General features: G+C 25.4%; 15 protein-coding genes and 1 pseudogene across 15 annotated transcripts, besides 6 other annotated features; 6 read left to right on the forward strand and 10 right to left on the reverse strand.

The window, feature by feature from the left end:
- Positions 1-159: 159 nt before the first annotated feature.
- Positions 160-675: a repeat region.
- A 201-nt stretch (positions 676-876) lies between these two features.
- EHI_154150 (suppressor protein SRP40, putative) lies at positions 877-2,051 on the reverse strand (the record flags this gene model as incomplete). Its single annotated transcript, XM_644240.2, has 2 exons — positions 877-1,281; positions 1,410-2,051. The coding sequence occupies 2 exons, from the start codon at positions 2,049-2,051 to the stop codon at positions 877-879; spliced, it is 1,047 nt and encodes a 348-aa protein (XP_649332.2).
- Positions 2,052-3,422: 1,371 nt separating this feature from the next.
- Positions 3,423-3,869, reverse strand: EHI_154160 (annotated as a pseudogene).
- Positions 3,870-4,590: 721 nt separating this feature from the next.
- EHI_154170 (uncharacterized protein) lies at positions 4,591-5,584 on the reverse strand (the record flags this gene model as incomplete). The annotated part of the gene is made up of 3 exons (XM_645342.2): positions 4,591-4,957; positions 5,138-5,282; positions 5,335-5,584. The coding sequence occupies 3 exons, from the start codon at positions 5,582-5,584 to the stop codon at positions 4,591-4,593; spliced, it is 762 nt and encodes a 253-aa protein (XP_650434.2).
- A 445-nt stretch (positions 5,585-6,029) lies between these two features.
- On the reverse strand, positions 6,030-9,071 carry EHI_154180 (zinc finger domain containing protein; the record flags this gene model as incomplete). Its single annotated transcript, XM_645343.1, has 1 exon — positions 6,030-9,071. One exon carries the CDS (start codon positions 9,069-9,071, stop codon positions 6,030-6,032), a length of 3,042 nt encoding a protein of 1,013 aa, XP_650435.1.
- A 95-nt stretch (positions 9,072-9,166) lies between these two features.
- Positions 9,167-9,679, reverse strand: EHI_154190 (uncharacterized protein; the record flags this gene model as incomplete). Its single annotated transcript, XM_645344.2, has 1 exon — positions 9,167-9,679. One exon carries the CDS (start codon positions 9,677-9,679, stop codon positions 9,167-9,169), a length of 513 nt encoding a protein of 170 aa, XP_650436.2.
- A 274-nt stretch (positions 9,680-9,953) lies between these two features.
- Positions 9,954-10,179: a repeat region.
- Positions 10,149-10,586: a repeat region.
- A 24-nt stretch (positions 10,587-10,610) lies between these two features.
- Positions 10,611-11,089: a repeat region.
- Positions 11,090-11,960: 871 nt separating this feature from the next.
- EHI_154200 (uncharacterized protein) lies at positions 11,961-14,743 on the reverse strand (the record flags this gene model as incomplete). Its single annotated transcript, XM_001913816.1, has 1 exon — positions 11,961-14,743. One exon carries the CDS (start codon positions 14,741-14,743, stop codon positions 11,978-11,980), a length of 2,766 nt encoding a protein of 921 aa, XP_001913851.1. The 3' UTR covers positions 11,961-11,977.
- An 861-nt stretch (positions 14,744-15,604) lies between these two features.
- Positions 15,605-15,991, forward strand: EHI_154210 (uncharacterized protein; the record flags this gene model as incomplete). The annotated part of the gene is made up of 1 exon (XM_645345.1): positions 15,605-15,991. One exon carries the CDS (start codon positions 15,605-15,607, stop codon positions 15,989-15,991), a length of 387 nt encoding a protein of 128 aa, XP_650437.1.
- A 109-nt stretch (positions 15,992-16,100) lies between these two features.
- EHI_154220 (uncharacterized protein) lies at positions 16,101-17,298 on the reverse strand (the record flags this gene model as incomplete). Its single annotated transcript, XM_645346.2, has 1 exon — positions 16,101-17,298. The coding sequence occupies one exon, from the start codon at positions 17,296-17,298 to the stop codon at positions 16,120-16,122; it is 1,179 nt and encodes a 392-aa protein (XP_650438.1). The 3' UTR covers positions 16,101-16,119.
- A 185-nt stretch (positions 17,299-17,483) lies between these two features.
- Positions 17,484-18,602, forward strand: EHI_154230 (zinc finger protein 622, putative; the record flags this gene model as incomplete). Its single annotated transcript, XM_645347.1, has 1 exon — positions 17,484-18,602. The coding sequence occupies one exon, from the start codon at positions 17,484-17,486 to the stop codon at positions 18,600-18,602; it is 1,119 nt and encodes a 372-aa protein (XP_650439.1).
- Positions 18,603-18,912: 310 nt separating this feature from the next.
- Positions 18,913-19,506, reverse strand: EHI_154240 (Ras family GTPase; the record flags this gene model as incomplete). The annotated part of the gene is made up of 1 exon (XM_645348.1): positions 18,913-19,506. The coding sequence occupies one exon, from the start codon at positions 19,504-19,506 to the stop codon at positions 18,913-18,915; it is 594 nt and encodes a 197-aa protein (XP_650440.1).
- A 394-nt stretch (positions 19,507-19,900) lies between these two features.
- On the reverse strand, positions 19,901-20,548 carry EHI_154250 (uncharacterized protein; the record flags this gene model as incomplete). The annotated part of the gene is made up of 1 exon (XM_645349.1): positions 19,901-20,548. One exon carries the CDS (start codon positions 20,546-20,548, stop codon positions 19,901-19,903), a length of 648 nt encoding a protein of 215 aa, XP_650441.1.
- Positions 20,549-20,861: 313 nt separating this feature from the next.
- On the forward strand, positions 20,862-21,512 carry EHI_154260 (uncharacterized protein; the record flags this gene model as incomplete). Its single annotated transcript, XM_645350.1, has 1 exon — positions 20,862-21,512. The coding sequence occupies one exon, from the start codon at positions 20,862-20,864 to the stop codon at positions 21,510-21,512; it is 651 nt and encodes a 216-aa protein (XP_650442.1).
- A 218-nt stretch (positions 21,513-21,730) lies between these two features.
- EHI_154270 (cell division control protein 42, putative) lies at positions 21,731-22,321 on the forward strand (the record flags this gene model as incomplete). Its single annotated transcript, XM_645351.1, has 1 exon — positions 21,731-22,321. The coding sequence occupies one exon, from the start codon at positions 21,731-21,733 to the stop codon at positions 22,319-22,321; it is 591 nt and encodes a 196-aa protein (XP_650443.1).
- Positions 22,322-22,496: 175 nt separating this feature from the next.
- Positions 22,497-23,091: a repeat region.
- Positions 23,075-23,408: a repeat region.
- A 128-nt stretch (positions 23,409-23,536) lies between these two features.
- EHI_154280 (uncharacterized protein) lies at positions 23,537-24,544 on the forward strand (the record flags this gene model as incomplete). The annotated part of the gene is made up of 1 exon (XM_645352.1): positions 23,537-24,544. The coding sequence occupies one exon, from the start codon at positions 23,537-23,539 to the stop codon at positions 24,542-24,544; it is 1,008 nt and encodes a 335-aa protein (XP_650444.1).
- Positions 24,545-24,578: 34 nt separating this feature from the next.
- EHI_154290 (vacuolar protein sorting-associated protein 45, putative) lies at positions 24,579-26,168 on the reverse strand (the record flags this gene model as incomplete). The annotated part of the gene is made up of 1 exon (XM_001913817.1): positions 24,579-26,168. One exon carries the CDS (start codon positions 26,166-26,168, stop codon positions 24,579-24,581), a length of 1,590 nt encoding a protein of 529 aa, XP_001913852.1.
- Positions 26,169-26,480: 312 nt separating this feature from the next.
- EHI_154300 (uncharacterized protein) lies at positions 26,481-27,944 on the forward strand (the record flags this gene model as incomplete). Its single annotated transcript, XM_645353.1, has 1 exon — positions 26,481-27,944. One exon carries the CDS (start codon positions 26,481-26,483, stop codon positions 27,942-27,944), a length of 1,464 nt encoding a protein of 487 aa, XP_650445.1.
- Positions 27,945-27,962: the final 18 nt, after the last annotated feature.

Here is a 27,962-nt window from a genome sequence, read left to right on the forward strand (position 1 = left end):
CATAACAATAAGAATATATAAAAGATTTTATATACATATCCTTAATATATTTTAAATTATATTTATACTTATTACATTATTATCTAATTATCATTGTAACTTTATTTTATATTCTTTTCTTTTTATATTAATTATTATTCATTCTTATTGATTAGGAGATCGAATGTGGCACGTCTGAAACACCATACACAAATACTAATACAATTCAAGCTTAGACTCTCCTTGTTATTATCTGGTTACGACGGTACCTTTGAATTAGAAATGTATTATGGAATGCTGCAAATAGTGGAGCAATTTATTATGGTAGAATATTACATTGTTGTAATATAAGCATCTACTAAAGTGTGGGTTAGACTAAAAGAAAATTAAACATAATAATATAGTGGGAATGAAATGTTTCCTTCTCCCATTCATAAAATAAGAAAAATGAAATTCCTTAAAATTAAGGTAGAAAACAAACAAAGACTTAAAAAGGAGAATTAGCAGAAGAAGTTTGAAAGACATTAATAAGAAGAAATAAAGCAAAGAATTGCTTTCCTCATTTTCCAAGACAAACCTAAAGAATAGGTTCAACAAAAAGATTACTCTTTTTTAATAAGTGAAGGGACGGGATTAGTCTCCCCTGAGCTAGGAAGAATGGATGAAAATGCTATTAATACTTAATTAATTACTTTTATATTATTCATTCTTATTGATTATAAGAATAAAAGAAAATAATTAAAAAAAGAAATAAGAAAAGAAGAAAATATATAAACAATGACTGTTAAATCATTTGTAATTAATAATAAAACAATAAAAAATACAATGATAATAAAGATATAATAATTATTAAAAAAATCAATTACAAAATTAATAAATAAAAACAAGAATATTTAATTAGAAGAATAAAAATGTAATGATAAGACAAAGAATAATAAATGTAGATGCTGTACTATCAAAGTTATTATTAATATCATTATCTGTTTTACTTTCTGAACTATCAGAACTACTTGCTGTTTTATTATCGATTTCTTGGTTTCCATCTTTTTGTTCATTCTTCTTTTCATCTTCTGAGGTTTTCTTTAGTTCTTGATCTTTTTGTTCATTCTTGGGTTCTTTTTCTTCTTTATTTTCTTTTTCATTTTCTCCTTTAATATTTTTTTCTCCATTCTTTCCTGTTGTAGTTTCTGTTTCTCCTCCTTTGCTATTCTTTCCTGAAGTTCCTATTCCTTTATCTTCATTTCCTGTTCCACTACTTCCTTTATCACTTACACCTTCTTTTGAACTTCCTGCTTCTTCATTCTCTTTTTTATCATTTCCTTATATTTCTGTATTTGATCTGTTCTGTTCTATTTCTGTACTTTTTGTCCCTTTATCATTTGTACATTCACTATCTCCTTTTCCTTTTTTATTATCTTTTTCTACTTGACTATTTGGTGTTTTTCATCTTTTCCATGTCTTGCACTTGTTTCTGCTCCATCACTTTCTGTTCCTACATTTTGTGTATCACTTGTTCCTTTTTGTTCTGTACCACTACTTCCTGTATTTCCTGGTTTTACAACTTCTTTGTCACTTTGTTCTTTTGTGTTTTCATTCCATGCACTTGTACTTTCTTGCTCACTAACTACTTCACCTTCTTTATTTTCTTGTTTGACATTTGTATTTCCTGTTTCACTTACTCTATTATTTTTACCACTAACTGTTCCTGTAGTTCCTGAACCACTAATACTTGAATCTTCTTGTCCTTCTACTACTGTTCCAGTTTGACTATTTCTATCACTTCTTGTCGAGTTAATTGTTCCTTTACTATTTGGTTCACTTAAAGTTCCACTTTCTTTACTACTCTCCTCTTCTTGAACATTATTTATTAGTGTTGATTCTTTATTTTCATGTGATAATTGTACTAATGATATTGTTTCTTTAGGTACATCAGTTTTACCTTTTAAATATATATCATATCCATTGTATGTTATTTTATGTTTATTTGAATATATTTGTGTGTGTATTACTTTTGTATTGTTAATACTCTCTGTTGCATTACTAATTACAATAAACAATAGAAATATAAACATTGAATGAAATGTATGTAAGTTTTTCTCTTTAAATGTATTCTCTTCTTTTTCTATTATTATCTTTTATTTTTATTTTATTTTATAATGACTCGACTATTTCATTCTTCATTTCATCATATCGATGTATTGTTGTATTTTGAAATTTAACAATAAATAGAATGAAATATTAAATTAAAATTCAATTCATTTTTGTAATTTATTCAACAAAATTAAATAAACATTCAATTTAATAAATAAATCATAAACAATAACAACAACAATGAATGAATAATAATTTCAATTCATAATTCAAATCATTATTATTTTAAGAATATATTCATCATTTATTGATTGTTTATTTTAATGTGTTTCTTATTCAGACTTTATCATAAAATGATTCAAATGAATAAAACAAGAATAAGAATAAATAGTAATAACATAAACAAATATTTATTTAGTCTTATTAGAATTTATTATTTGATGAATATATTAATTATTATCAACATTTTTGTATTAAAACTCAAACATATAATTTGTTGATAATAATTTATTTGGTTTTGTGTTTCAAGTCAAACATGATAATATAAATATAAAGTAACACAGACTATAAAACAAAGTTATAAATATAACGATAAAATATTTGTTAATTTATAAACGGTTGATAAATAAATTAACAAATAAAGTTAATTTATAAGCAATAAGTAATGACACAATATTTAATGAAAAAATGAATATAACATAAAATAAAAACATAAAAACAAAAGATAATAAGAAATAAGAATGATGAAATAATCCAAATAATTTAAAATAAAAGATGATAAAAAAAGAAGAAATGAAATAAACAAAAGAATTATAATAAAGAAGTATATAAGAAAAACAGAAGAAGTAAAAATAGCAAAAATATAGAATAAATAGAAAGTAGATAAAAATAAAGAATAAAAAGAATAGAAATAAAATAAGAAATAGAGAATAATAATAAACATAAATATTTTAATATTAAATAAAGAGAATAATAAAGAAAAGAAATAAGAAATAAAAATATCAATTAAAAATAAATGGATATAATATAAAATGATATAAATACAAATGAAAAAGCAAGAATAAAAGAATAAATATGAAGAATAATTAAATCTCAATTCAAATTAAATACAAAATAAATGATGATAATTTTATTAATTATATAATATCATTTCCTTAATTAATTCTTATATTATTTAAAATATTCTTTATTTCTGTTATTCTTTATTTTTATACAAATTTATATATTTATTTCTTTTTCTATTGTTTTTCATTTAAATTATTTAGTAAAACCTATATTTATTCTTTTATTTATTGTCATTTTCTTCTTATAAACCATAAAATAATTTGTATTAAATTATCTTGTTTGTTTTAATGTACTGTCGAATATTTCTTATTTACATTTGGTGTTGGGTTCAATGGTGTCTTTTCCTGGTTTCCAGCTGAGTGGACAAACTGCTCCATGTTCATCACTGAATTGAATTGCTTTAACTATTCTAATTGTTTCTTCTGTTGATCTTCCAATTCCATCATCATTCATTTGAATGTATCTTACTTTTCATTTATCATCAATGATGACATATCCTCTTCTTACAATTCCTGGTTCTACATTTAACATTCAATATTTGATAGAAATACATCTCTTAATATCTGATACTAACGGAAATGTCAACTTTCATACTCCTCATTTACTTTTATCTGCTTCACACAATGCCCAATGGCAATAAATGGAATATACACTCACTCTAATAACTTCCCAGTTGATTTCTTTCTGTTGGATAAACAAATGTCAAATCAAATTGATAAAATAATGTTACAAAATAAAGAAAAGAAGAAGAAACAATTAATATTGATAATACAAATGTCAATAGAAATTATGATAAATTTTAATTATAAAATTATGACATTTTTCTTATGTGATATTATATATTCATTTATCATTATTCTCTTCTATTTTATCGTCAATTTCATTACTATTATTAATTTTTCTGCATTCATTCTTTTGTTCTTTATTATTGTCATTCTATACTCTTTAACATCATAACATTATTATTCATAAAAGATATTCTATGTATTATTTCCATTTACTCTGTAAATATATTCATATCATATCCATCATTTATTTGTTGAAATATCTTTATAAATTATTATAACAAATATCCAAATTCATCATTTTAATGTTGTACAAATATTCGAGAAATTGATGCTTAATGATAATGAATCATTCTTATTCTTTATTTAAATTCGCTGCTAATACAATATTCAAATATTATGAACAATTAAATGTTACTCTTTGAACCATCCAAGAAGAACGATAAGAAACATACCCATTTAATATAATAAAATCGAACTTTGTTGATTCTTTTATCATTTCTTTTGAAGACTTTTTAATTTTGAACTATTAAATAAAATAATCATTTAATTAATCCAAAAATAATTAAGTATAATACCAATATCATTCAGTTAGTTATTGCCTTTGCATTCTTTTTTTATAACACATCATCCATTGACAGTTTATTTCAATTAAACAATAATACAATCATTACTTGTATAATATTTTTGATAATATATTTTCTTTAACATTTTGTTCTTTTTCATTTTTTTTTCTGAAACATCCATCAAAACATCCATTTCCTATTTCACTAACTGTTGTTGGTATGTCAATACTAGTTAATGATGTACAATTAATAAAACAATATTCTCCTAGTTCACTTACACTCGTTGGTATAATAATTAACCTCAATGTGGTACAATCTTCAAAACGATAATCACCTAATTTACTAATTGTAGTTGGGATAATAGGTGCATTGATATTTTTCTTTTCTATATTTTTTCTATTTATTATTTCTGGATTTCTTGGTATTTCAATACTAATTAATATCGTTTCATTTACAAATATTCTTTCTTCACTTATATATTTTACATCTTCTATGGTAAATGATGTTAATGAATAACATTCATTAAAACGTCATTGTCCAATTTCTTGAATTGTTGATTATATGCCAATTGATACCAATGATGTACATCAATAAAAACATCTATTTCCTATGTTACTGATTGTTGTTAGAATATTAATTGATATTAATGACTTACATCCATGGAAACAAGAAACTCCTAATTTATTAATAATTGTTGGGATCCTAAATGTTATTAAATCTTTATAATTAGAAAAACATTCAACTCCAAGTGATGTAACTTCTGGTGGTATTGTACCTTTATATATCACTCTATATTCTATGTTTTTACATTCACTCACACATTTTCTCTTGTAAATATCTTGAATAACTCACTTTATGCCATATTACATAATTATTTATTCTTCCATCTTCAAATATTTCATCTTTTTCATTATAAATAAGAAATGTTTCAATATTAGGAAACAATTTTCTTGAATATTGATTTAATGGAATTGGATTAAAATGAAATCGTTCCATATTTCCTTGAAATCTTTTAACTCTCATTTCTAAATTAATAAAATCATTAATATCATCAAAATACTTTGATATTATCATTATTTCATTATATCCTATTTTCATTCTTTCTTTATTATTTTATTGCTTTATTTTCCATTCTTTTTTATTTTGAATTTCTTTTATTGTTAAGACGTATATAAAATTATTTTATTTTTGAAATAGTACTTATTCAACTTTCTTCTTCTTTTTTTTTCTGGTTTTATTGTTACGATAAAGTAAAGCACAGTGAATTGATTCAAACTTTCAATTCTCACTACCATTACTCCATTTCAGATTATCTCTTAATTGGTTTTGATCATTGTTTTGTTTAAAAGATTTATCAGTCAACTCATTGAAGATTGTTAATCAAAATCAATTAATCAAAACAAATGGTGATTGATTTTTGATGAATAAAAGATAACAACATGAAATGACAATAGTAAATAAATGACTTATTGTCTTCTTATCAAATCTCATTTTATTTGATTTAACAACATGAATATAGTCATAATGTGGTGAATAGAATATGTTAGTTCATAAGATGATTACATTCTAAACATATTCCTGATGAATTTAAACACGTTGAATGATAACTATGACCACATCCAAACACATTGAGTATTTCATCCTTTTCTTTATGACAAATAATACATTCTTTTCTTGTAATAACTCCTTTTTTTAGTTCTTTGTTATGGCGTTGTGTTGATTGTTTTAATTGTTCATTCGCAATAATCTGGAGTGTTTTATACATTGTTAATTTCGATTGACTTTGTTTCATTAAGTCATTTAATACCATTCTTAATAAAACACCTTCGGTGATTTTACAACAAAATTGAATTGACTCTTTTATTGGTGTCATTGAACATTCTATTTCAACTATTTCTCGATACATTTTGTTGTATGTTTCATAATAATCTCTTCTTCGGTTCATTATTTCATTGCATTTCTTCATCACTTCAACACATTCCCCGTTTTTCGTTATGTCTGTTAATTGACATGTTTCACTTACTTCTCGGAGATCCTCCATGATTCCTTCATACATCTCACTGATTTCTTCTTTCTTTTCAGTTCCTTCTTCTTCTTTTTGACTTTGTTTGTCTAACTCATTTAAACATGTTGTACTTCTTCTTTGAAGATTTTTAAAACATTCTTCAATTTCTCCTTTCTTTCTTCTAATCATCAACACTGTTCTTTCATCTTTGAATTTTAATGCCAGTTGAATGACTTTATCCAAATCACATGTTTTTCTATTGATGATTTGTCTGATTTCTGTTGTGTCTTTTTTCATTTCATAACAACTCTCAATTACCTTCATAACAATACAGCTCATATTTCTTTGAATGATTGGACTTGGGTCATTCATTAATATTCTTCCATATTCATAAATGATTTCATGTGGTGTGTTTGGTTGAACTAAACAATATAACCCACAACTTGCAACATATTTAACTCCAATAATGATTGTTTTCTTTATATCCATTTCATACATTCGTTTTGTGAATTTTTTAACTGTTTTCTCAACATTTTCTCTTTCTATTCCTTTTCTAATCCATCTTTCTATCTCATTCCAAACATCTCCTTTTTGAATAATGTCCATTGTCATTAATGCATCACGTGCCGTTTCACATTCTTTTAATCTACGTAAGATTTTCTTATTATTAACTGAAAATGCTGCTTTGACTATTTTATCTATTTCTGTTCCACTTCTTTCTTTAACACATTCTTTAATTCCTTCATTACACATTTCTTCATCTTCTTTATTGTAATCCTTTGATGTTAAAACAATAAAAATAGCTTCTTTCATTCCTTGTTCTCCACATTTCATTCTAACCACTTCTCTTGCTACACATTCTTTAACCTCTGTAATGGGGCTTTTCATTATTTCTATTAATCCTGAGATAACTTCTTTCTTTTCTCTAATGTCTCTCACTACATCTATTGTTTTTTCTTTACAAACAATAATTCCTGCTTCAATTAATGACATTCCATGTGTATTATTAAATATGGTATCAATCATTTCTTTGTCATTTCCTTCTGCATTACATCGTTGTGCATTTGTAATAATCATTTCAATATTCTTTTTCATACCTTCATCAACTAGACTTGTTGGTGTAATTCCATGATTGAGAATATTATGTGAAACAATAAGAAATGCTTCAATTGTCTTTTTACCTAATGACCTATACAATGTGAAAATAGTAGAATATCTTGAATATTCAATGCATATACTGATCACTGATGCAATGTCTAATACATTTGAATAATATCCTATTATTCTTTCACTTATTGTATTATCTTTATTTTTCAATCCATTCACAAATACTTCCCATACACTTTTCTTATTTATTTCTATTTTCTTTCCTTTCTCCATTATTTCTTCGATTACTTTATTTAGTATTGTTTCTTTTTGTTCTTTGGGAGTATATTCAATTAATGTATCAATACATTCTAATTCTTTTGCATATTCCCAACATTCTTTCCCTTCTTTAGCCATTTTGCTTATTATTTCTTTTCCTTTTCTTTTCATTTTTATTGACCCTTTTGTTTCAATACATATCTTCAGTTGTTCTTCTTCATTTTCTATCTCATCGATCACTTCATCTTCTGTTGGCATATCAAGACTTTTGAACATATTCATTGTGACCATTACTATCACCTTCTCATTATTCTGACATTCTTCTATTTGTGTATTATTTATTATTTCTTTTTCTCCTTTCCCATAAACAACTTGAATTTGATTGTTGTATTGTGTTAAAATGAATGTGTCACAGCAAATAATAGATATTGGTGTTTTAACTTCGATTTCTTTCAGTAGTTCAACCGTAAACTTCCCTTCATCAAATCTTTCTTCATATAAACTCACATTGTTGTTATGTAATATACAAATATGTGGTAGTATTTCATTCTTTTGAAATTGAAGAAGAGGAGGGGAGGAAATACTTTGGATCTTCTTATAGAGATAATACTCTGTTGGTGGACATGTGAATGGTGGAATGCAGCTCTGATACTTTGATTCATTTCTATTCATTTTCTCATCATTTAAATCACATAGCCATAAAAACACTGATTTACTTGTTGCCAACATGAATTGTCCAACTTCTTTTGTTTTTGCTGTAACATGTGTTAAACATGAATTTGATAAGACATCAACATGTCCACGTTGTCCAAACCCAAGAATTGATGGATCAGGATATTCAATTACTCTCAGTGTTTTATCCTTTGAATATAATGTGAAGATTCTTGGTGATAAGAAATATCCTTTTGTTGCTCCTGCAATCACTTGTCGATAAAACACTCGATATGTTTGAATTTCAATGACTAGTACTGTGAAATCACTTGAAATTGTAAGTATTAAATCATCGTAACAATCAATACTAATGACTGGGGCTGATTTTATTAATGGTGGTGGTGTATGAATAGTACTTTCTTGTGTATCAAATTTATAACAAATAATTGTATTAGTATCACTTACACATACCATTCTTTTATCATTCATACAATATCCTTTGATGTTTAGAGTTTCTTTTCTAATAAGAGCGTTGAGTTGATTAAATCTATCATCATTATCCATTTCTTTGTTATTCCTTTTTCAGTTCTTTTTATTTCTTTTATTAAATAATTTGAAATGGAAATGAAAATGTGAATATCAACCAATATCATTAATTTTTATTGAATAGAATATTGGATATTATCACCTAATGTGAATGTTGGTGTTGTTGCACATCTTGCATATTTTCTATTAAATCCTTCAAATCGTACAAATGTGAAGAGTAATGGATTTGATTCTTCTCCTCCTTCATAACACACTCTAACATTAACCACACCTTGTTCATGTGCAGGTGTGATTACAATTAGTTCTGTATGTGATTTAAATGTTGCCAATGTGGTAATAGTTCCAAATTCTACTTGATACTTTCTTCCTGAATATGGAAATCTCCCATTGATGAAAATCTTTGTTCCACCACAGCATGGTCCTTCAGTTTGTGAGAGTTTGTTAATAGTACACACAAGAGGGAGTATCATTCTGATAGTTGATTTATCATTAATATTCCATTCTTCACATTTTCCTTTCTTTGGCAATACATACCCATTGTATATTAATGTTATTTGATGTAATGCTAATTTCTTTTGTTCTTCAATTTCTGAGTAAATCATCTCAAGTTTGATTGGTACATTCATTTCAATGTATTGAACAAATTGATGGTTATTGAACAATTCAATTATCATTGTTTTTTTTTATTTCATAGATGATGATGAAGAACCACATCATCCTTTCATTTCTTGAACTATTATAGCCTTGTACTTTCACTCTCTTTTAGTGTATATTCTTGGTTATTTCTTTCATTCATTTGTTTGTTTTATTGGTGATTGGTTCATTAATCATTTATCTCTTCTTTTGTTTATTTCAACAGATTTTGTTGTTATTCCATTATTATTCTTAGTGTAAACTAACTAAAAAGCAATTAATTAAGTATCAATAGAAGTGTTTTCTATTGTTACTACCTCATTGGAGATAACTGATTCTATGAGTTGTTTTCTAGTAGCTCTGCAACAAATGTTTGGCTATGACAGAAGTAATGCTCCAACAACATCCTTCCTACTTTTTTATCATAAAATTTTTTATTTTTTTAATAATGTCATTTTCAATTTTTATTTCTTTATTTAATCTAATACTTTCTGGAGATAAAGATACATACACATTCTTTTCTTTTTCTTATCATCTTCCACTTCATGCATTCTGCTTCATGACAATAGCCACTTATTATTATTTTCTTTTATTAATGCATCTGATTCTTTTCTTTGAAAATAATAATTAATATTAGTACATTTCTCTTTTTTCCATTTCTTTTACTTTATTGTTGATAGTATTAAGATATTCTTCATCATTCTCTGTATTGTTATTTTCAAATTGTTGTTTTTATGATAGATTTACACTCTACTTTTCCTTCTATGTTGATATTTATTTTCATTTAATAAATCATTTAGGTGTTTCTTTTATTTGATACAAGGCTTTATTATTATTGTCATTATTTACTTTAATATTTGTCATCTTTTCTTATATAATTTTTTATTCAACCATTTAATTCAAACCAATATAATACATCAATTATTATTCTATTTCTTTCTTGTCTTTCTTCTATTTATTGTCTCTTGTTTTTTTTTTGATATTCAGCTCTTTCTACTTTTATTTTTTCATATGATAGTTTTATTCTTCTTCACTGTTGATGATACTCTCAATATTCGTTGTATGTTTATCACCATTGCCATCTTTTCTTCTTCTCCAGTTCTTTCTGTGATAGAGAAAAAAATTTTCAATATCATCTTGTTGTTTTGATATTATTTATTTTTGTTCTTCATTTTCTTTTTGTGTATGGTTTGTTTCTTCTCTTATTCTTTCTGCTTTTTCATAGTTTTAAGTGTAATTTGTTCATATTCAATGTTTGTTTTTATTGTTCTATTATCTTCTGTTGTAACTCTTCACTTCCTCTCAATTAACTCAGAGACAGTGATATTCTCTTCTTCTCTATTTATTTCTGTGACTTTTCTTCTTTCTACTTCTATTTTTCTTCTTCGCTATTTTCTTCATTTCATTGAAATTAGATTGTTTCTTTTCATTTCTCTTTTCTTTCTCTTTCATAACTATATTTTCGTGCTTGTTCATTCATTTATTTTGAGTTGTTTTGTTCCTCTTCCATCTTTATTTGTTATTCTTTTAATCTCTTCTTCTTTTTGCTTTATTTGATTTTGTTATGTATTATTTTTATTCTTTGTTTTGTGTTTGTTCTTGTGTTTTTCGTTTACTTTCTTTATTATTTATTATTCTCACAACTTTATATTCATTTCTTTCCTTTAATTTCTATTTCTTTTTGTTCTTTCTTCATTTCTTCTTTCACCATTTCCTTTATCTTTTCGTTTGAATATATTTTGTGGTAATTATCATACTATTTCTTTATCTTCTTACTTTTTATGTATTTCTTCTTATTCTTTCTATTCTCTTTTCTTTATCGTCTGTTATTAATTATTTATGTTTCTTATTTGTATAATCATTGTCATCACTGTATTTCTCTATTTCTTATTTGTTTTTCTTTGTATCTTTTTCTTTGTATTTTTTTATCACTCTTATTATTATGCAATTTATTGTTAGTGAAATTCATTCTCTTGTATAACATCAAATTTTTATCTCTATTTCTTTTTCTTTACAATAAAAACAATTTATTCCTCATTATTCATTCATTCAACAACTTTTCTTGTATGTTCCCCATTGGAAAAACATCTCATTACTCAAAAATTATTATAAAAATAAAGAATGAGAAATAGTTTTATTTCACTTTTGAAATTTATCTCACTTTTATTATACTATCTTCCCTTTTTCTAATATTGCTTTGTGACTTATTGCTAGTATTATGACATATACCCCACTATGGCTGTTCATAAAAAAAAGATTAATCTTTCATTTTTTAAAAAGTGAACTTACCTTTACCAGTCTCTCACAACACATTTATTAGAATGAACACAGAATTGTAATGGGGTAGTTTCAATAACTTTACTATCAAAATTAGCCATTAAGCTCATAGCAGCAGAGTAACAAGTGTGAGGTTTATCAGAGGCTTTACAACGAGCTAAAACCATTCGAGCAATTTTCTTTTTAGACTTTCCATTTCTTGCTTGTCTCAAAATAAATTCTGCTAAATTAACACAAACTTTACATTTTTGTTGATCTCCTTCAATTCCATCAACAATTCCATTATAACATTTTCCATGTGCTAAATTAATTTCTTTAATAATTTGATGAATTTCATCTTTAAAGTCTTTGAATTCCTCTTCTCTAATACCCATTCGTTCTTTTACCATTTTAATAGTTTGTTCATATAAACCTCTACTTCCTTTACAGACAATACTATCTTCTTCTTTCTTTAGTCTTTCAATTAAATCTTCTAATTTACCATGTTCAAATCTATATTCATTACTTCTTTTTGCTATCATTTGATCAAATTGATATTTCCATTCAACTAATTCTCCACTTACAACTCTTCTTTTCTTTTCAATGTTCTTTAATTCAAATGCAAGATGTCTTGCTCGTTTTCTTAACTTACCAATAATAGCAGATAATATTACTTTATCTTTATCTTCAACAATTTCCATTTTTCTTGTGAGTCTTTTAGCATTGTTAATACTTTCTCTATATTGACTTTCTTTTTTACTCATTTTTTGATTAATAATAAATCCTTTTTGAGTACTTTTTTGTGCACCTTTGATTTTCATTTCTTTTTCTTCTCTTCTTCTAATACCACTTTCTCGTTCTTTACATAATTCAATCATTTGTTTCATATACATCTCTTCACCAACTAATTGCGCTGCTTGTCGTTCATATTTTTTCATTAATTTCTTAATTTGTGTTACTTCTTTAACTGGTGATTGACTTGCTTTTTTCATTAACATTTGAATTTGTTTCTTCATTTCAATTTTATTTCTTTTTAAATCAACTAATCGACTAATAGCTGCTTTTCTCATTATAGCATTCTTTCCAACAGAACGTCGAACCATTTTTTTAATTATTGAATATAATTTTTTAAGTACTTGATGCTTCATAACAATTTCATTATTTATTTCTTGTAGTTCATCTTTTTTAATTCCAATAGTAATATTATGGTCAATTCTAATTAATCCTTCTTCAATACCTTTGATTTCTTTCTTCATTTCTTTTGCTTTCTTTTGTAATTCTTCTATTTCTTTATTTTCTTCTCTACTCAATATTCTCCATTCTGAAATAACTAAATCAGCTTGGTCAGCTGCTTTTCTTCTTTGTTCATTTGCTCTTTTCTTCATTTCTTCGCTTCGTTGATTACCTTCAAAAACTCCTTTACTTTCATATTTTGCAAATACTAATGCACTTTTTTCATATTTATCCCCACTTTTACTTAATTCTTCAATATGTTTATTTACTGCTTTTTCTTCTTTCTCTAATAATTGAACATATTTCCCATAAACTTCTTTTCTTCTTTGTTTTAACATAACCAATCGATCAACTACCATTTGTCTTTTATTAATAACAGCTTCTTGATATGTACCACATCCTTCCATTTCTTCAATAGCTAATTTCCCTGTTATTTCTCGTGCATCTTTTATTTGTTTTTTACATCGTTCCATCCAAACATGCATCTTTTGTCTTCCAACTTTAGCTTCTTTTAATGCTTGTTGTGCAACTTCTTCACTAATTTGTGTTTTTATCTTTTCATATTCGTTATTAATATCAACTAATTTACTTTTTTCTTTTCTTATTTCGTTCTTAATATTTTTTCTTCCTTCTTTTAATGTATTTAATTTACTTTCACAACTACTCTTAATTACTCCTGCTGCAATTTTACATTCATCAAGAGTATTTTGTATTTTTTGACTAATAAATGTTAATTTCTTCTCTAACTCTTCAATATTACTCTTACTTTTTGCCTTATTCTTTTTAAGAATTTCAACTTGAACTTTAAATTTCATTTTAGCAATATCTTTTGCTTTTGGTTGTGTTAATTTTTCTGCAAGGTTTCTAGCGTCTTGTAATAACTTCATTAATCGTTTAGAATTTTTATCAGTTTTATTTTTCATTAAAAAGAATGTTTCTCGTTCAATTTTATTACCACAAACCATAGAATTAATAAATTCTTGTGATAATGCTTTAAGTTCCTTATTTTTAATAATTGCCAATGAAATAACTTCTTTTAGTTGATTAATTTTATTTATTCTTTTATTGATAAATTCTTTTTCATTACTTCTTTTTTTCTGTGCTTTTTCCCAATGAATGTTAACTTTATTATATTCTTTCTGTAATTGTTTACTTCTTTTATTTATATCTTTTAAAGCTTTTTCTTTATCCTTTTTGTTTTGTTTTAATACAATTATTTGTTGATCAATTTCTTTTGTATTTTGTTTAACTTGAACTAATGCATTCCGTTTGAGTGTTAATGTTTGTAATTCTTTTTTAATTGAATTGATGTCTTCTACAACACTTGTCATTTGAGACTTTGATGAGATTAACATTGATGAATATTTCTCTCTATTTACTTGATATTTAACACTTGCTTCTTCATATCGTTTAATAGAACTACTATTCTTTCTCTCAATTTCTTTATCAAGTATTGTTAATAAATCATTAATATTCTTTGGTGATGGTTTAATTTCAAATGTAACTGTATCCACCACATCTTTTGACTGTACTAATAATAAAATAAAAAGTGTTAAAATCACTTTCATAATATTATAAAAATCAGTTCTTTAAGATCTTACTTTTGTTTTTTTTTCTTTTCTTAAAACTTTTTATATTTTGTTGATTTTTGTCTTTTGAAAAATCACTCTTTTGACTCTTTTATTTTGAACTTTGTTTTTGATTAATAATCTTTCATATCTTTTAAAACTTCTTTCTTTGCACTTTGTTAATTAGTAATTTAAACATAATTATTTAATACCTACAATTGAAATACTCAATCCAAGAAGAAAATAATTAAAATAAATATATTTACTCATTGCATTGAATTAAATTTTTAAATAAAATAAGTAATAAGTCTCTTTAACCTGTCTATTACACAACTATAATCAAAGGAATAACAAAACAATGTTAATAACAAACAAACATCTCAGAAGAATAAAATTAAACTTTAATTAAATAAACATCTTTTTGAAAAAAAAAATTATATTCAATTGATTAATCCTTTAATAAATAAAATTTCAAAAATAAATTATCTAACACTTAACAACCAATACCTCCATTTACCTGTTATTTTTATAAATTATTAAATTACTCCTCTTATCACTAAAACAATACAAATTAACTTAAAAAGTAGTACAACAACTAGTAAAATTTTGTAAGTAGAATTTAATCACCTTACTCTACTCACATATAGTTCTTCAAAGCTATTTATTGACTAATTTCACAACCAACAAATAACTTAAATTCGTTATTAATAACAATTTTATTTGGAAAGAAATAGTTATTCCAGAGACAGAAAGAAGTTATTAAGAAGAACTGGAAGAATGAGAGGATTCTTTTTGAGAAACTTTGGATGTTCTGAGAACCTTTTGGATAAAAAGAACTTGACGAGGAATTATGATTAAAAAATGGAGAACAAAAGACTCACACACACAGAGAACCAAGTTGATATTGAAGGTAAAAAGGAATATGAACGTCAAAGACAATTACTTGAGGACGTTCAAACTCAAATTAGAACAATCACCCAAATGATTGCTGAAGAAAGTACACGTTTAAATTTACTTCAAGAACAAATGACTAAAAAAATTGAAGAAATTCATTCATTGGTTGATGCCCATCCTTTAAATTCAACAACAAAACCTGAAGATGAGTTAGAAGAAGAGTATGATGATGATAGTTGGGATAATAATGACATTATTTGGGACTGTCCTCTTAATCAACTTGAACAATTTAAACCACAAGTCACTGAAGAAAATAACCAAGAAAAAAAGCCTAAATTACCAAAAGAAAAATAATAGTTAGAACAAATTAATTGTCGTTAAAACTTAGTGAATCAAATTGTAATTTCATTCTTTTCTCTACTTTTTTAAGTTCCTCTATGTTTTTAGAAAGAAAAAGCAACATGAAAAAAAGAAATATTAACTTAAATCAGCAGTAAGAAGAATGGAACTACACAAATAAAGTTAAAAAGATCCCAATTCACAAACAACAAAATATAAGCCATACATATTAATGCTGAAAACTTTGTTATAATACTAACCTTTTTAGGTGTAAATTTTACGATTAATGAAGAGAGTATTAGTACTCCAAACCAACAAACAGACGTAAAACGAGTACCTAATAAAATAATAATTAATGGAATAAATAAAATGAAATAAGACTCCCAGAGATACTTCAAAGTTTCTTCAACAGCACTACAAAACTCAGTTACACTTTTGTATTTAAGGAGAATTTGAGAGAAAAAGAGAATTGGGGTAAAATAATTAATAGAGGCAAATTGTTTTAAGTCAGAACTGGGGTGAGTGAATTGACCATTAATATGATAGAAAGAAATAAAAATAAGAGTAAACCCAATATATAATACAAGATGTTCTTTTGATGGAACAACCCATCGTGTAAACATATTGGCACAAATTAGAGCAAAACACACAGACATATAAATTTGAAAAATACGATCAGAATCAAAAATAATTGATGGGATACTAGAGAGGTTATAAAATTTGTTACCGAGTTCTGTTGCTGAAATAGCAATAAAATGGAAGAACGTTAAATTATGAACACAGACCTCCTTTCCCAAACCATTACTTAAACCCAAACGTTGTTTTAGATCTAATGATTGAATTTGGGTATTTTCCTTTTCAAAGAAATCATCATCATAACTTTCGTCTATTCTATAATCACTAATTAAATCCTCTCCAGAAATAATTACACCAGGAGAAAGAACGTTGTGAGAAGGAGAATAATAAAAGTGTTCTCTAATTTCTTGTGGAATTCGTTTAATTGGAGCAATCTGAGTTGTTAATGCAATATTAATATGTTTAAAATTAATAGTTTTATTAAATTTTACAAAATTAATACCATCAGATAACTCGACAATAATTGAACTATTTGTTTCTTCTAAAAAGAAACAATTTTGAGAAGAAATATTGTCTAAAGTTTTACTAGAATTTCCTGATGAAACAACCATAACAAATGAATTGAACAATGGTTGAATGCCTTCTCGGTTATTAATAAGATTATTATTGTAAATTGGAACAAAACAATATAACATAGGAAGACCTATAAGAAGAAGATAAAATTGATATGTTTGAATATGGAACATTTTAATAAGAACAAAATAGTACTTTCAATTCTCTTTTTTGTTTTCAACATTTTTCATGTAAAAAAAAAATTCTTAAAACAAAAAATGTTATACTTCAATAAACACTTATAAAAAAGAAAACTATTAATAACAAGGGTTATTAAAAAGAAGAAATATGATTGAATCTATTCATTCAGAAACTCTTCATGTCATCTCCTTTACAACAAAAATTTATTTGTTCTACTTGTTGTATTCAATTTAGTAGTTCAGAAGAACGAGCTACTCATTTTAAATCGGATTATCATGTTTTTAATATGAAAAGAAAAGCAGTATTAATGGAACCAGTTTCATTACAAAAGTATAAAGAAATAATGGCAAAAGATATTTCTTTTAAAACTGAAGAATGTAGTTATTATTGTAGTTTATGTAAGAAGAGATATAATACTGAAAATCAAATGAAAGAACATGAATTAAGTAAAAAACATAAAATAAATGTAAAAAAGAATCCACAAAAAGCTGTGGATTGTATTAAAAAACAAATGGTACAAGCTGAAGAAGAAGATTTAGAAAATATTCCAGAACAAACTCTTGATGAGATGATTCAAGAAAGAAAATCTCTTGCACCAAAAAGATCAGGAAAACATTGTTTATTTTGTGGTATTGAAAGTCAAAACACTGAAGAAAATTTAACACATATGGAAAAAGAACATTCCTTCTTTATTCCTAATATTGAATGTTGTTGTGATATTAATGGGTTATTAAATTATTTGCATGATAAAATTTGTATTGGATATCTTTGTATTTGGTGTTCTGGTGAAACTTCTTCATTTCATTCTTATGAATCAGTAAGACAACATATGATTGATGTTTGTCATTGTAAAATGAGATATGATGATAAAACAATTGAGGAATATGATGATTATTATGATTATAGCTCTGTCCCTGATCCTATTGAAATTATTGACATGGATGATACTTCTATGACTTTATCAAATGGAATGACTATTGGCCATCGTAGTATGGCTAATTATTATAAACAAGCAATTAAACCAGTTGAAACACGTGCATGTGTCTTAGCAAACCAAGGAAGGTCACATCCTCAAATTCCAGTTTCTATGCCAACAGTTAATCAAACAATAGGATCTTCTAAAGCATTGATGGCTTTACCAGAGAAGACATATGCTGATTATGTCAAATCTATTTTACGAAGACAAATGGTTAATAATAAAACACATAGAGACCAACAGCAACAATATCGTAAATGGACAAAATTAGGAATTCAAGGAAATAAATTATTCAAACCAGTTTGTCAAACAAACGTTTAAAAGCCATTAATTTATATCTTTTGATTTTAATATTTTATATTCTCAATATTTTTTACAAATTATTAATAAATCAGTTAATAAAAAAATAAAATGAACAATTAATTAATTATTTTAAAATAAGTTTATTAGATGTCTAAAAAGAAAAAATAGTTTTATTGTTTTAATGAAAGAAGAAAGAGAAAAATATTAAAATAAGAATAAATTAAAAATTAAAAAAAGAGAAAATATAAAAAAAAAAAAGAAAGAAAAATTGAATTTCGTTACTGTATACGCCGAAATAATTAGTTAAAACAATAGTATTTTAAATGTATTAAAAAATGAAGCATCCTTTTTTCTTCTTTTCAGGTTTAGAAGAAGAGTTAGAAGAAGTACTTTCAGTGCCAGGGATAGCATTCCATTTTTTGATATCTCTAACCAAAGCTTGGAATGATTCTAAGATGTTAATCCTTTCTTTAGCGGAAGTTTCATAAAAAGGGCATTTCCATTCTTCAGCAATTTGTTTTACTTCTGAAGTATTAACTTGGCGGTCACTTTCCATATCACATTTATTACCACAAAGAACCATACAAATATGTTCATCAGGTTCTTTTTCTAATACCCTAAATAATTGATCTCGAATTCCACTTACTTCTAAAAATGATGTGGTTGAAATAATTGAATAAACAATAACAAATCCATCACCAGACCTCATGTACTGATCTCTTAATGATGAATACTCTTCTTGACCTGCAGTATCAACAATATTTAATGAAACCATTTCTCCATCAACGTCAATTGTAGTATTAAAAGAGTCTTCAATTGTTGGATTATACATTTGCACAAATACTCCAGAAACTAATTGAACTGTGATGGCTGATTTTCCAACAGCACCACCTCCTAGCATAACTAATGTATAATGACTCATTTTGTTTGTTTTGTTTTTTTAAGTTGATCTTTTTTTGTATTTTTTCTCTGAACTAAAAATTATTTTTAAAATGAACCATAATTAATACTATTCATTTATATTTTTTTCTTATTCTTTTTTTAAAACCATTCCTCGGCAAAAGTAAACTTATTTTATTTAACTCAAATTTGAAAGAGAAATTAAAATAATTTAAAATACATTATTACTATCAATAAAAATTTATTTTTTGTTTTACAAATTAGATCAACTGAAAATTAAAAAAAAAAAGTAAAATATTTTTTTATTCATTCTATCTTATTAGACAACAAAAACATTAATTGATAAATAAACAATTCAATTAAAAAATGATTACTTTCTTTTAAAGAAAAAGAACAAATTAATACAACATCTAGTCTTATTGACTAAAATTTCCTGTTGGAGGAGGTAACATATCTTGTTGTTGAGATGTAAAAGTAGAAAGAGTTTCTTGTAATGAGAACGATTCAAGTGGCTCATTAGATCTTCTGACTTGAGTAATTGAATGATTAGCTCTTTTTCCTAATCCCATTTTTTTAATAATTTTAGAAAGATAACTAATAGAAATATCATGACCTTCATCTTTAAGAATATCTTTCATACATTTTAAGGTCATTCCATTATTTGAATTTAGAAAGTCACGAATTCTATCTTGTAAAAAAGTATTTTCTGATTTTTTTCTTCCTCTTTTTCTAATTAAACTACTCATATCATCTCGTTGTGGATTTTCATCATTCATTCTTTCAATATATTTATAAACTGTACTTTTTGTTAGTTCTGTAATTATAGCAATTTCTTTTGCTTTATATCCTCTTATGTACATATTATGTATTATTTTTAATGTCTCTTCATTGACATTATTCTTTCGTCTTATTTTCTTATTATCACTTTCTGATTTTTTTATAATTTGACTTTCTTCTGATTCAATTCTATCTTCTGATATAGCTGAAATAATACTTGTTGCTGGTGGTAATTTATTAGGAAATGATTCATTTGTATGAATTGGAGAAACTGGGATATCTTCCATTCTCTCTCCTGTACTTTTTAAGATTTTCGGAAACCCTTTTTATATTCTAAAAGGTTTTCTTCTTTTTTATATTTTTTTCTGTTGTTTCTCTTTTTTTATTTTCTTTCTTTTTCTCTTTTTATTTTTTAGATTCTCAACGTTAAAGGGTTTTTTTCTCTTTTCTCTTTTTGAATTTCTGTTCTTTTCTTTCTCATTTTTCTTTTTTTTTCTTTTATTAACAAATTTTTCTCTTTTCAACTTTAATTTTTTTATTTCATCTTTATATTTTATTGTATCTTTTCTTAGTTTCAAGATTAAATAAATCTAAAAGCCAATGTCTAAAAACTTGAAAAGAAAACAACAACAAATTTTAAAAAAACAAAGAAATCAAATTAAAAGAGAAAAAGAATTAAACAAAACATTAGATTTACAATTATATCATTCTGTTAAAGAATCTTTTGATTTAGAGCAATATTTGTACATTATTTTAGGTGAAAAGAAGTTTCATACAATTTATGATTCACGTCAAGATGAGTTTACAACTTCTCATATTTTTCATAGTTTATATTCTCGACAAAAAGTTGTAATTTTTTATTGTTTATCAAATGGAGATGTTTTTGGGAGTTATCATACTTCTTTACCTAGTCGTTCTCAAATAATGTCAAGTCTACATCCATTAATCCAATGGGAAGATCCTAAAATGGTGTTATTTTCTTGTCTTTATAATGGTAAAACTATAAACCCACCAGTCATTTGGAAGGTTAAAAATAAACGTCTTGCATTTCTTTCTTTCTGTAAAACAGATAATCAAAAGAATTTTATTATTAGTTCTACACTACGTTTAAATTCTAAACTTAATAAGGAATTTAGTTTTCTTTCTGATCAATCCAACACCTCTTTTTATACTCATGGCTCATTCTTAACATCACCACAATTTGTACTTTCTCGTCTTATGATTTCTGAAATTACATCAGTTTTTGACTAATTTCTTTTTAGCTCTCTGATATTAATTTAAATAGAATTTTCTTGTTTAAATCTTCACCAATAAAATTATAAAAATATCTTTTGAGATAGAAATATTATAATATAATAATATTTTTATTATATAAAATAATAACTAAAAATAGAATGAGAGATTCATGAGAAATCAAAAAATGAGTCAATTTAAAAAGAAAAAATTTTGGATAAAATAAATGTTATGAGATGAAAACTTATACCACAATATTGCTTGGAAATAATGAAATAGGTAAAACTGTTCTAATGAATACCTTTGAAAATAAGAAATATTGTCCTCTATTATTCTCTAAAATTTCATTCAAGTATAGAATTATGAATAGATTTAAAGATGAAGAATATGTGATTTATGATAGTAATGGAAGTTGTCAATATGATGATATTAGAAACATTTTCTTTGAATCAGTTAATTATTTTGTTATTTGTTATTCAGTTTATAATAAAGAATCATTTATTGCTGTCACTCAACGATGGATTTCATATGTGTACAGCAATGTTGAACATATTCCTATTATTTATGTTATTGGACTTAAAAATGAAATGGTAAATTATCCAGTTGAAGTATCTGTGGATGATCAGATAAAATTGAAAGCCCAACCATGTATTAAGGAAGTTTTTGAGTGTGACACATCTAAACCAAATGATATAGAATTAGTATTTAATTTGATGTCTTCTCTGTTTGTAGATTCACATAAAACTGTTTGTGAAACAAAGTCTCTTTCAACATTAGAGAAAATTTCTTATAGAACAAAAATATTTAAACGCTCATTGTTTAAGTGAATATTTGTATTTTTATAACAGCAGTATAGAATTATTTTAATTTTTGTTTTATGTACAAAAGTGTTATTTAATTTATTAGACAATAAACCAATAATAACTGTTATTTTATTTGTTTGAGTCAACAATAAAACAAATTAAAACTAAATATGAAAAAGATAGATAAAGTAGTTTCAATAAAAAAGGTTAATTAATAGACACACATATATTTAGTGTTATGATTATTGGTAAATATTTATTTCAGTTTCTTAATATTCTCTACTTCCAATTTGTAATTATTTAGATGTTGTGTGAATTATTTGTTTCTTCTTCTGTTATATTATCAGAATTATTTGTGTAAAACATTAAGTATTTCATATTTTTGATGATTATTGATTGTATGTATCAGAGGGAAAGTCTAATTGTAATTTTAGTGTCTTTATTCTTATTACTGTTTCTTTGTGTATTAATCCATTTATTGATATTGTATTGTTTGTAAATAATGATATTATTTTTATGTTATGTTGTATTTATTTGTGTATTTCTATTTATTTTATGAATATATTTTATTTCTATATTCTTATATTGAAATATATCAATATTATTAATACTTTATTTCTTTCATATTTTTGTAATATATGTTTTATTGCATGAAATGATTAATTATTAATAATTAAATCATTAATTGAAGGTATGAAATATTTCATTAATATTAATACAATGATGAGGATTATGAAAATCAATTAAATCAAATTCTTAAAAATTTTGTTATTAATACTTATTTATATTTTTTAATATTTATGTTTTGATATTGTTTGTATCTTCTTTGTGTTTTATTTTGACATTTATTTCTATTGTGATAATACTGTTTGTTTCTATTAAAATTGTTGTTAAATATTTATGATAATGAAAATGAATGAAATAAACAATATTATCAATGTAGTGTTAGTATGATAATGATTCATATGGTAATAATTAATATAATTCTGTCAATACAGATAATACATATTTCACACATTCTTCTATCATTTATATTTATTGTTTGATATGAATTTATCTTGCTTTTGTTGTTTATTTTTATATTGTCTGTGGTTTTTCATGTAGTGCACCTTATTTTGATAGAATAGTTCTAATAAAATACAAATAAAATCAATTTTGGAAAAGATTTTGTGATAGATAATTAAAAAAATTTAAAAAAATTTAAAATAAAAAAAGAATTTAAAACGAATCATAAAAAAGATGAAAGGAATTATTGGAACTCATGCCAGTAATTTTCATTGTGACGATGTAACAGGATGTGTATTTTTAAAGTTTACTGATGAGTATAAACATCATAGAGTTATTCGAACATTAAACCAAGAAGAATTAAATAAATGTGATTTAGTTTTTGATGTAGGAGGAGTATATGATCCGTCAATTAATAGATTTGACCATCACCAAAGAGGGTTTAATGAAACATACTCTCCACAACATACAATCACATTGAGTGCGTGTGGATTATTGTTTAAACACTTTGGAGAAGAAATTGTTAAAAATGTTATTGCTCTTATTGACCCATTTGGAAGTGTTACAGAAGAACAAATTTGTTGGTTAAAATTAAAAATATATAATACTTTTGTACTACCTATAGATGCAGGAGATAATGGAATTGATCCATCTCCAACAGAACTATTATTTAGAGATAGTACTAATTTACCTTCAAGAGTGGCAAAATTAAATGCAAAAGGTTATGGCATGATGAGACTAGAACAGTTTTTAAAAGCTCAAGAATTAGTTAAGAAAGAATTTATTGAATGTGTTTCAAGTATTTATTTCCGTACTCTTCCATCATTTGAACCAACCCGTCTTGCTTTTTGTAAACGATTTGAATATGACTCAGAAGGAAGGGTTATGGTGCTAAATGAAAAATGTAGTTGGAGAGATTGTTTAACTGAATTAGAAGATGAAGAAGCATCAAAGAATGGAATAAAGAAAGAGGTTTTGTATGTAATTTCTCATGACGACACAAGAGGTCAATGGGGATGTATTGCCACTTCTCTTTCACCAGGTAGTTTCAAAATGAGAAAACCTTTTCCACAACCATGGAGGGGATTAAGGGATAAAGAATTAGAAGATGTTTGCAAAATAAAAGGAGCTATTTTTACTCATAACTCAGGATTTTTGGCATGTAATGCAACCCAAGAAGGAATGATCAAAATGGCACAACTTGCAGCAGTTTTTGATGACCAAAAAACAATAACAAAATAAGTCAATTTATGTTTTTGAAAGAAATATTAATTAATTATTTCTTCATTGTTTCAAGTTGTTCAATGAATTTTGAAGAATTTAACAAATCAGATCCTCCAATAATAAATTTTTGAGTAGGATTAGTTCTATTTCTTGTAGCAATACTAACTTCTTCTTCTAATGTAACACCACCTACAATGTATATAATAAATTCTCTTCCATTAGCACTACTTCCTCTACAAAATGGGAATTTTTCTAATAGTTGTTGGTTAATTAATGGATCATATAGTTGTTCTAATACTGGTTTATGTTGAACAAATACATTTTCAACTCCAGCAACACTTTTCTTAACAAATCCAACAATTGATTTAACTTTATTAAAAATTTCAATTGGACGTTTAGAACTTCCAGCATATCTTAATACAATATCAATTAATTGAATTCGGTCTTTTGGAATTCCTTTAATTGTTAATTCTTCAATGATGTCTTGTGCCTTATCTTCATATTTTAAAGCATATAATAGTCCAACTCTTAATTTATCTTCTACTTCATAATCTCCTTCAAAAAATTGAATAACATTTTGATAAAGTTCTTGTCTTCCTGACCCACAAACAATGTCTTGTTCAAGACGAGAAACATCAAGCATTTTTCTTCTACTTACTGTTTTGTTTATAACATTCATAATTCCAAGATGTTTCTTTACTCCTGCAGATTCTTTTTTTAATTGTGGTATTTGTTCAATTGTTTCTTTCATTTCTTCTAATGATCGATATTGTTTACTTGCTACACCTGCTTTTTTAGTTAATTCATTTACAGAAGCTATAATAGAATCAGTAATATCACTAAATAATAAATACATATGTTCATTAAAGAAAGAGTCATTTGAAAGAATAATTGGTTTATTGTCTAATATTATTTTACCATTTTCAATCCCTATAAACTCATGAATCATTGCTTGGTATGTCCATTGTGTTAAAAGTGGTGTAATTGGATCAAATGAACGATCAAGGATAAGAAGCGTAGTACCATTCATTGGTCCAAATATTTTCTTTTGTCTTTCTAATCCTTGAGTAAGTCCTTCAGCAATACGTTTACTTAACTCACTATTTTGTTGATATCTAATTGCTGGATTCTTCTTTAATGAAAGACAAAGAGCCATAAGAGAATCAATAGTTTTTTGTTCATTTTTCATTGAATTTGGTCCATTTACTGAATAATAATTAGGACATGATGAAATAAATAAATCATCATTAACTGGCATATAGTCAACATATAATTCCATTACTTTTTGAACAACTTCATGTACATCAGATTGACTTAATAATGATATTTGAGTTGAGTCAAGAAAATTAGTAAAAAACAAATAATATTTTCCATATTTTGGATTATTTAGTTCTTTTCTTAATAACTCCATATTTTCTTTTGTTGGTCGAAGTAAACAAATAGCATTAAGATGTGGTAATGTGTCTCGTGTTTGGTCACTTAATTGTTGAACTAAATATACTTCTTTCTGAATAATTTCAGTCATTCCAAATAAAATAGAAACAACAGGAATAGTATCTGAGTCCATAATCAATGCTTTCATTCCAGGTGTTTCACTAAATGTAAAATTTAAATATTCTTGTAAAGATGAAATTACGTCCATGTTGTTTTTGTGATTTATTTCAGTTCTTTTTGTATGTTTTTTTATTGCTAGTTTTCTGTTTTACTTTCCTCATTATATCAAATTTAGTTTTTTAGATAATATCTTTACTATTAAGTTAATCTTCTTTTTTAAATTTCTTTAATACTTCTCTTTGTTTTTGCAATAATATCTCTACGAATTTAATCTTTTCTTAAAGTTACTCACTAAAACATAATTCATTCATTTCAACTTCACAATGCATTGTTTTAGTTAAACTTGGATAAATTCAACAAAACAATAAAACTTTTTAAAATTGAACAAAAAAAAATATAAATGTCTTTTCGTCATTTTGGAGATGCAAGTGACGTTCTTAGAACCAAGAAAAATGAAAGGTCAAATGAGCGAACAAATCGTAGAGAAATGTTTTTATCACAAAAGAGGATTCTTGATGAAGCTGATGATACGATTCCTCAAAACACAACAATTTCATTTGAAACATTGAAACGATATACTTCCCTTGCTTCAGAGTTTTATGGAAGATTGAAACAAGCGTTTGAGTCTCAGAATGAAGAGTTAATAAATCAAGTTGTTTCGGAGATTGCAAAAATGACAAGTACCCAATCAACATGTATTGACGTATTTTCTGTTCAAGTAATTCCTTTATTATTACAACAAACTCTTCAGTTTTTTTATCCACCATTTATAGATAATATTCACCAACAAGACGATAGAGTATTTATAAGAATCGCCGAGATACTTTCTGATGCTAGTGGAAGAACACCTGATGTAATACAAGAAATGATGAACAATAATTTAATAGAAGTAATAAACAAATTATTAAATGAACGAGAAGATGTAGTAGCGACAGTATTATATTGTGTTGGTAATATTTCAATATATCCAAACTGTGCGTCTGACTTAATTAATTCAGGGATATTTGGTGTAATTCAACATTTATCTGAATATCCTACAACAAGTGAATTATTTATTAATGCTTCCTGGATTTTTAGTGTTATTTGTCGTTCACTAAAAGTTGAATGTCCACTATTGATCCCTCAGCTTTCATTGATACCTAAGTTTCTTAAATCTGGCAATGAACAAGTTGTTCTTGATACTTTAAATTGTTCAGCATTCTTAGGAAAGAATCAATTTTACTATGACTATTTAAGTTTATTGTCAATAGAAAATTTCTGTCTTATTATTCTAAAACGTTCAATTATAGAACCATTAATTGCTAGTGCCTTGGCATATATTTCTTGTTATGTATTTTATTCTTCAGACACAACAAAACACTTTGAAATATTGAAGGCTATTCTTCCATTAAGAAATCAAAAAGATCCAAAAGTTAAGAAGTTTGTTTATTTAATAATGTCAAACCTTATATACTATAATGAACAAGACTTGAATAAATTTTTTATTGAAAATAATGTCTTTGACATAGTTTCAAGAATAATTGTTTCTACAGAAAAACCTCAAGTAAAACATGAAGCTGCATGGGTTCTATGTAATGGGTTATTGGCTTTTAATAATTATCAATGTTTTGCTCAAGACTCTGTTTGTTTAGCTATTCTTTCAATACTTTCATGGGAATCACCGAAGTTAGTAAACTCTATTCTTCGTGGAATTCAATACTTAATAAAAGATGATTTGTCTAGTACTAAACCTATAATAACAGAGTGTTTGATTGAAAATGGGATATTAGATTTATTGAACGTTCTTTTAAATTCAGAAGATACTAATCTATCTCGTTCAGCAGAGGATGTAATTGATTTACTTCAAAATCAAGTAATTGAATAATTATTTCATAGCTTTTAT

The sequence above is a fragment of the Entamoeba histolytica genome, genomic scaffold, assembly GCF_000208925.1.
Source record: "Entamoeba histolytica HM-1:IMSS scf_1104750518591 genomic scaffold, whole genome shotgun sequence".
Taxonomy (NCBI): Eukaryota; Evosea; order Mastigamoebida; family Endamoebidae; genus Entamoeba; species Entamoeba histolytica.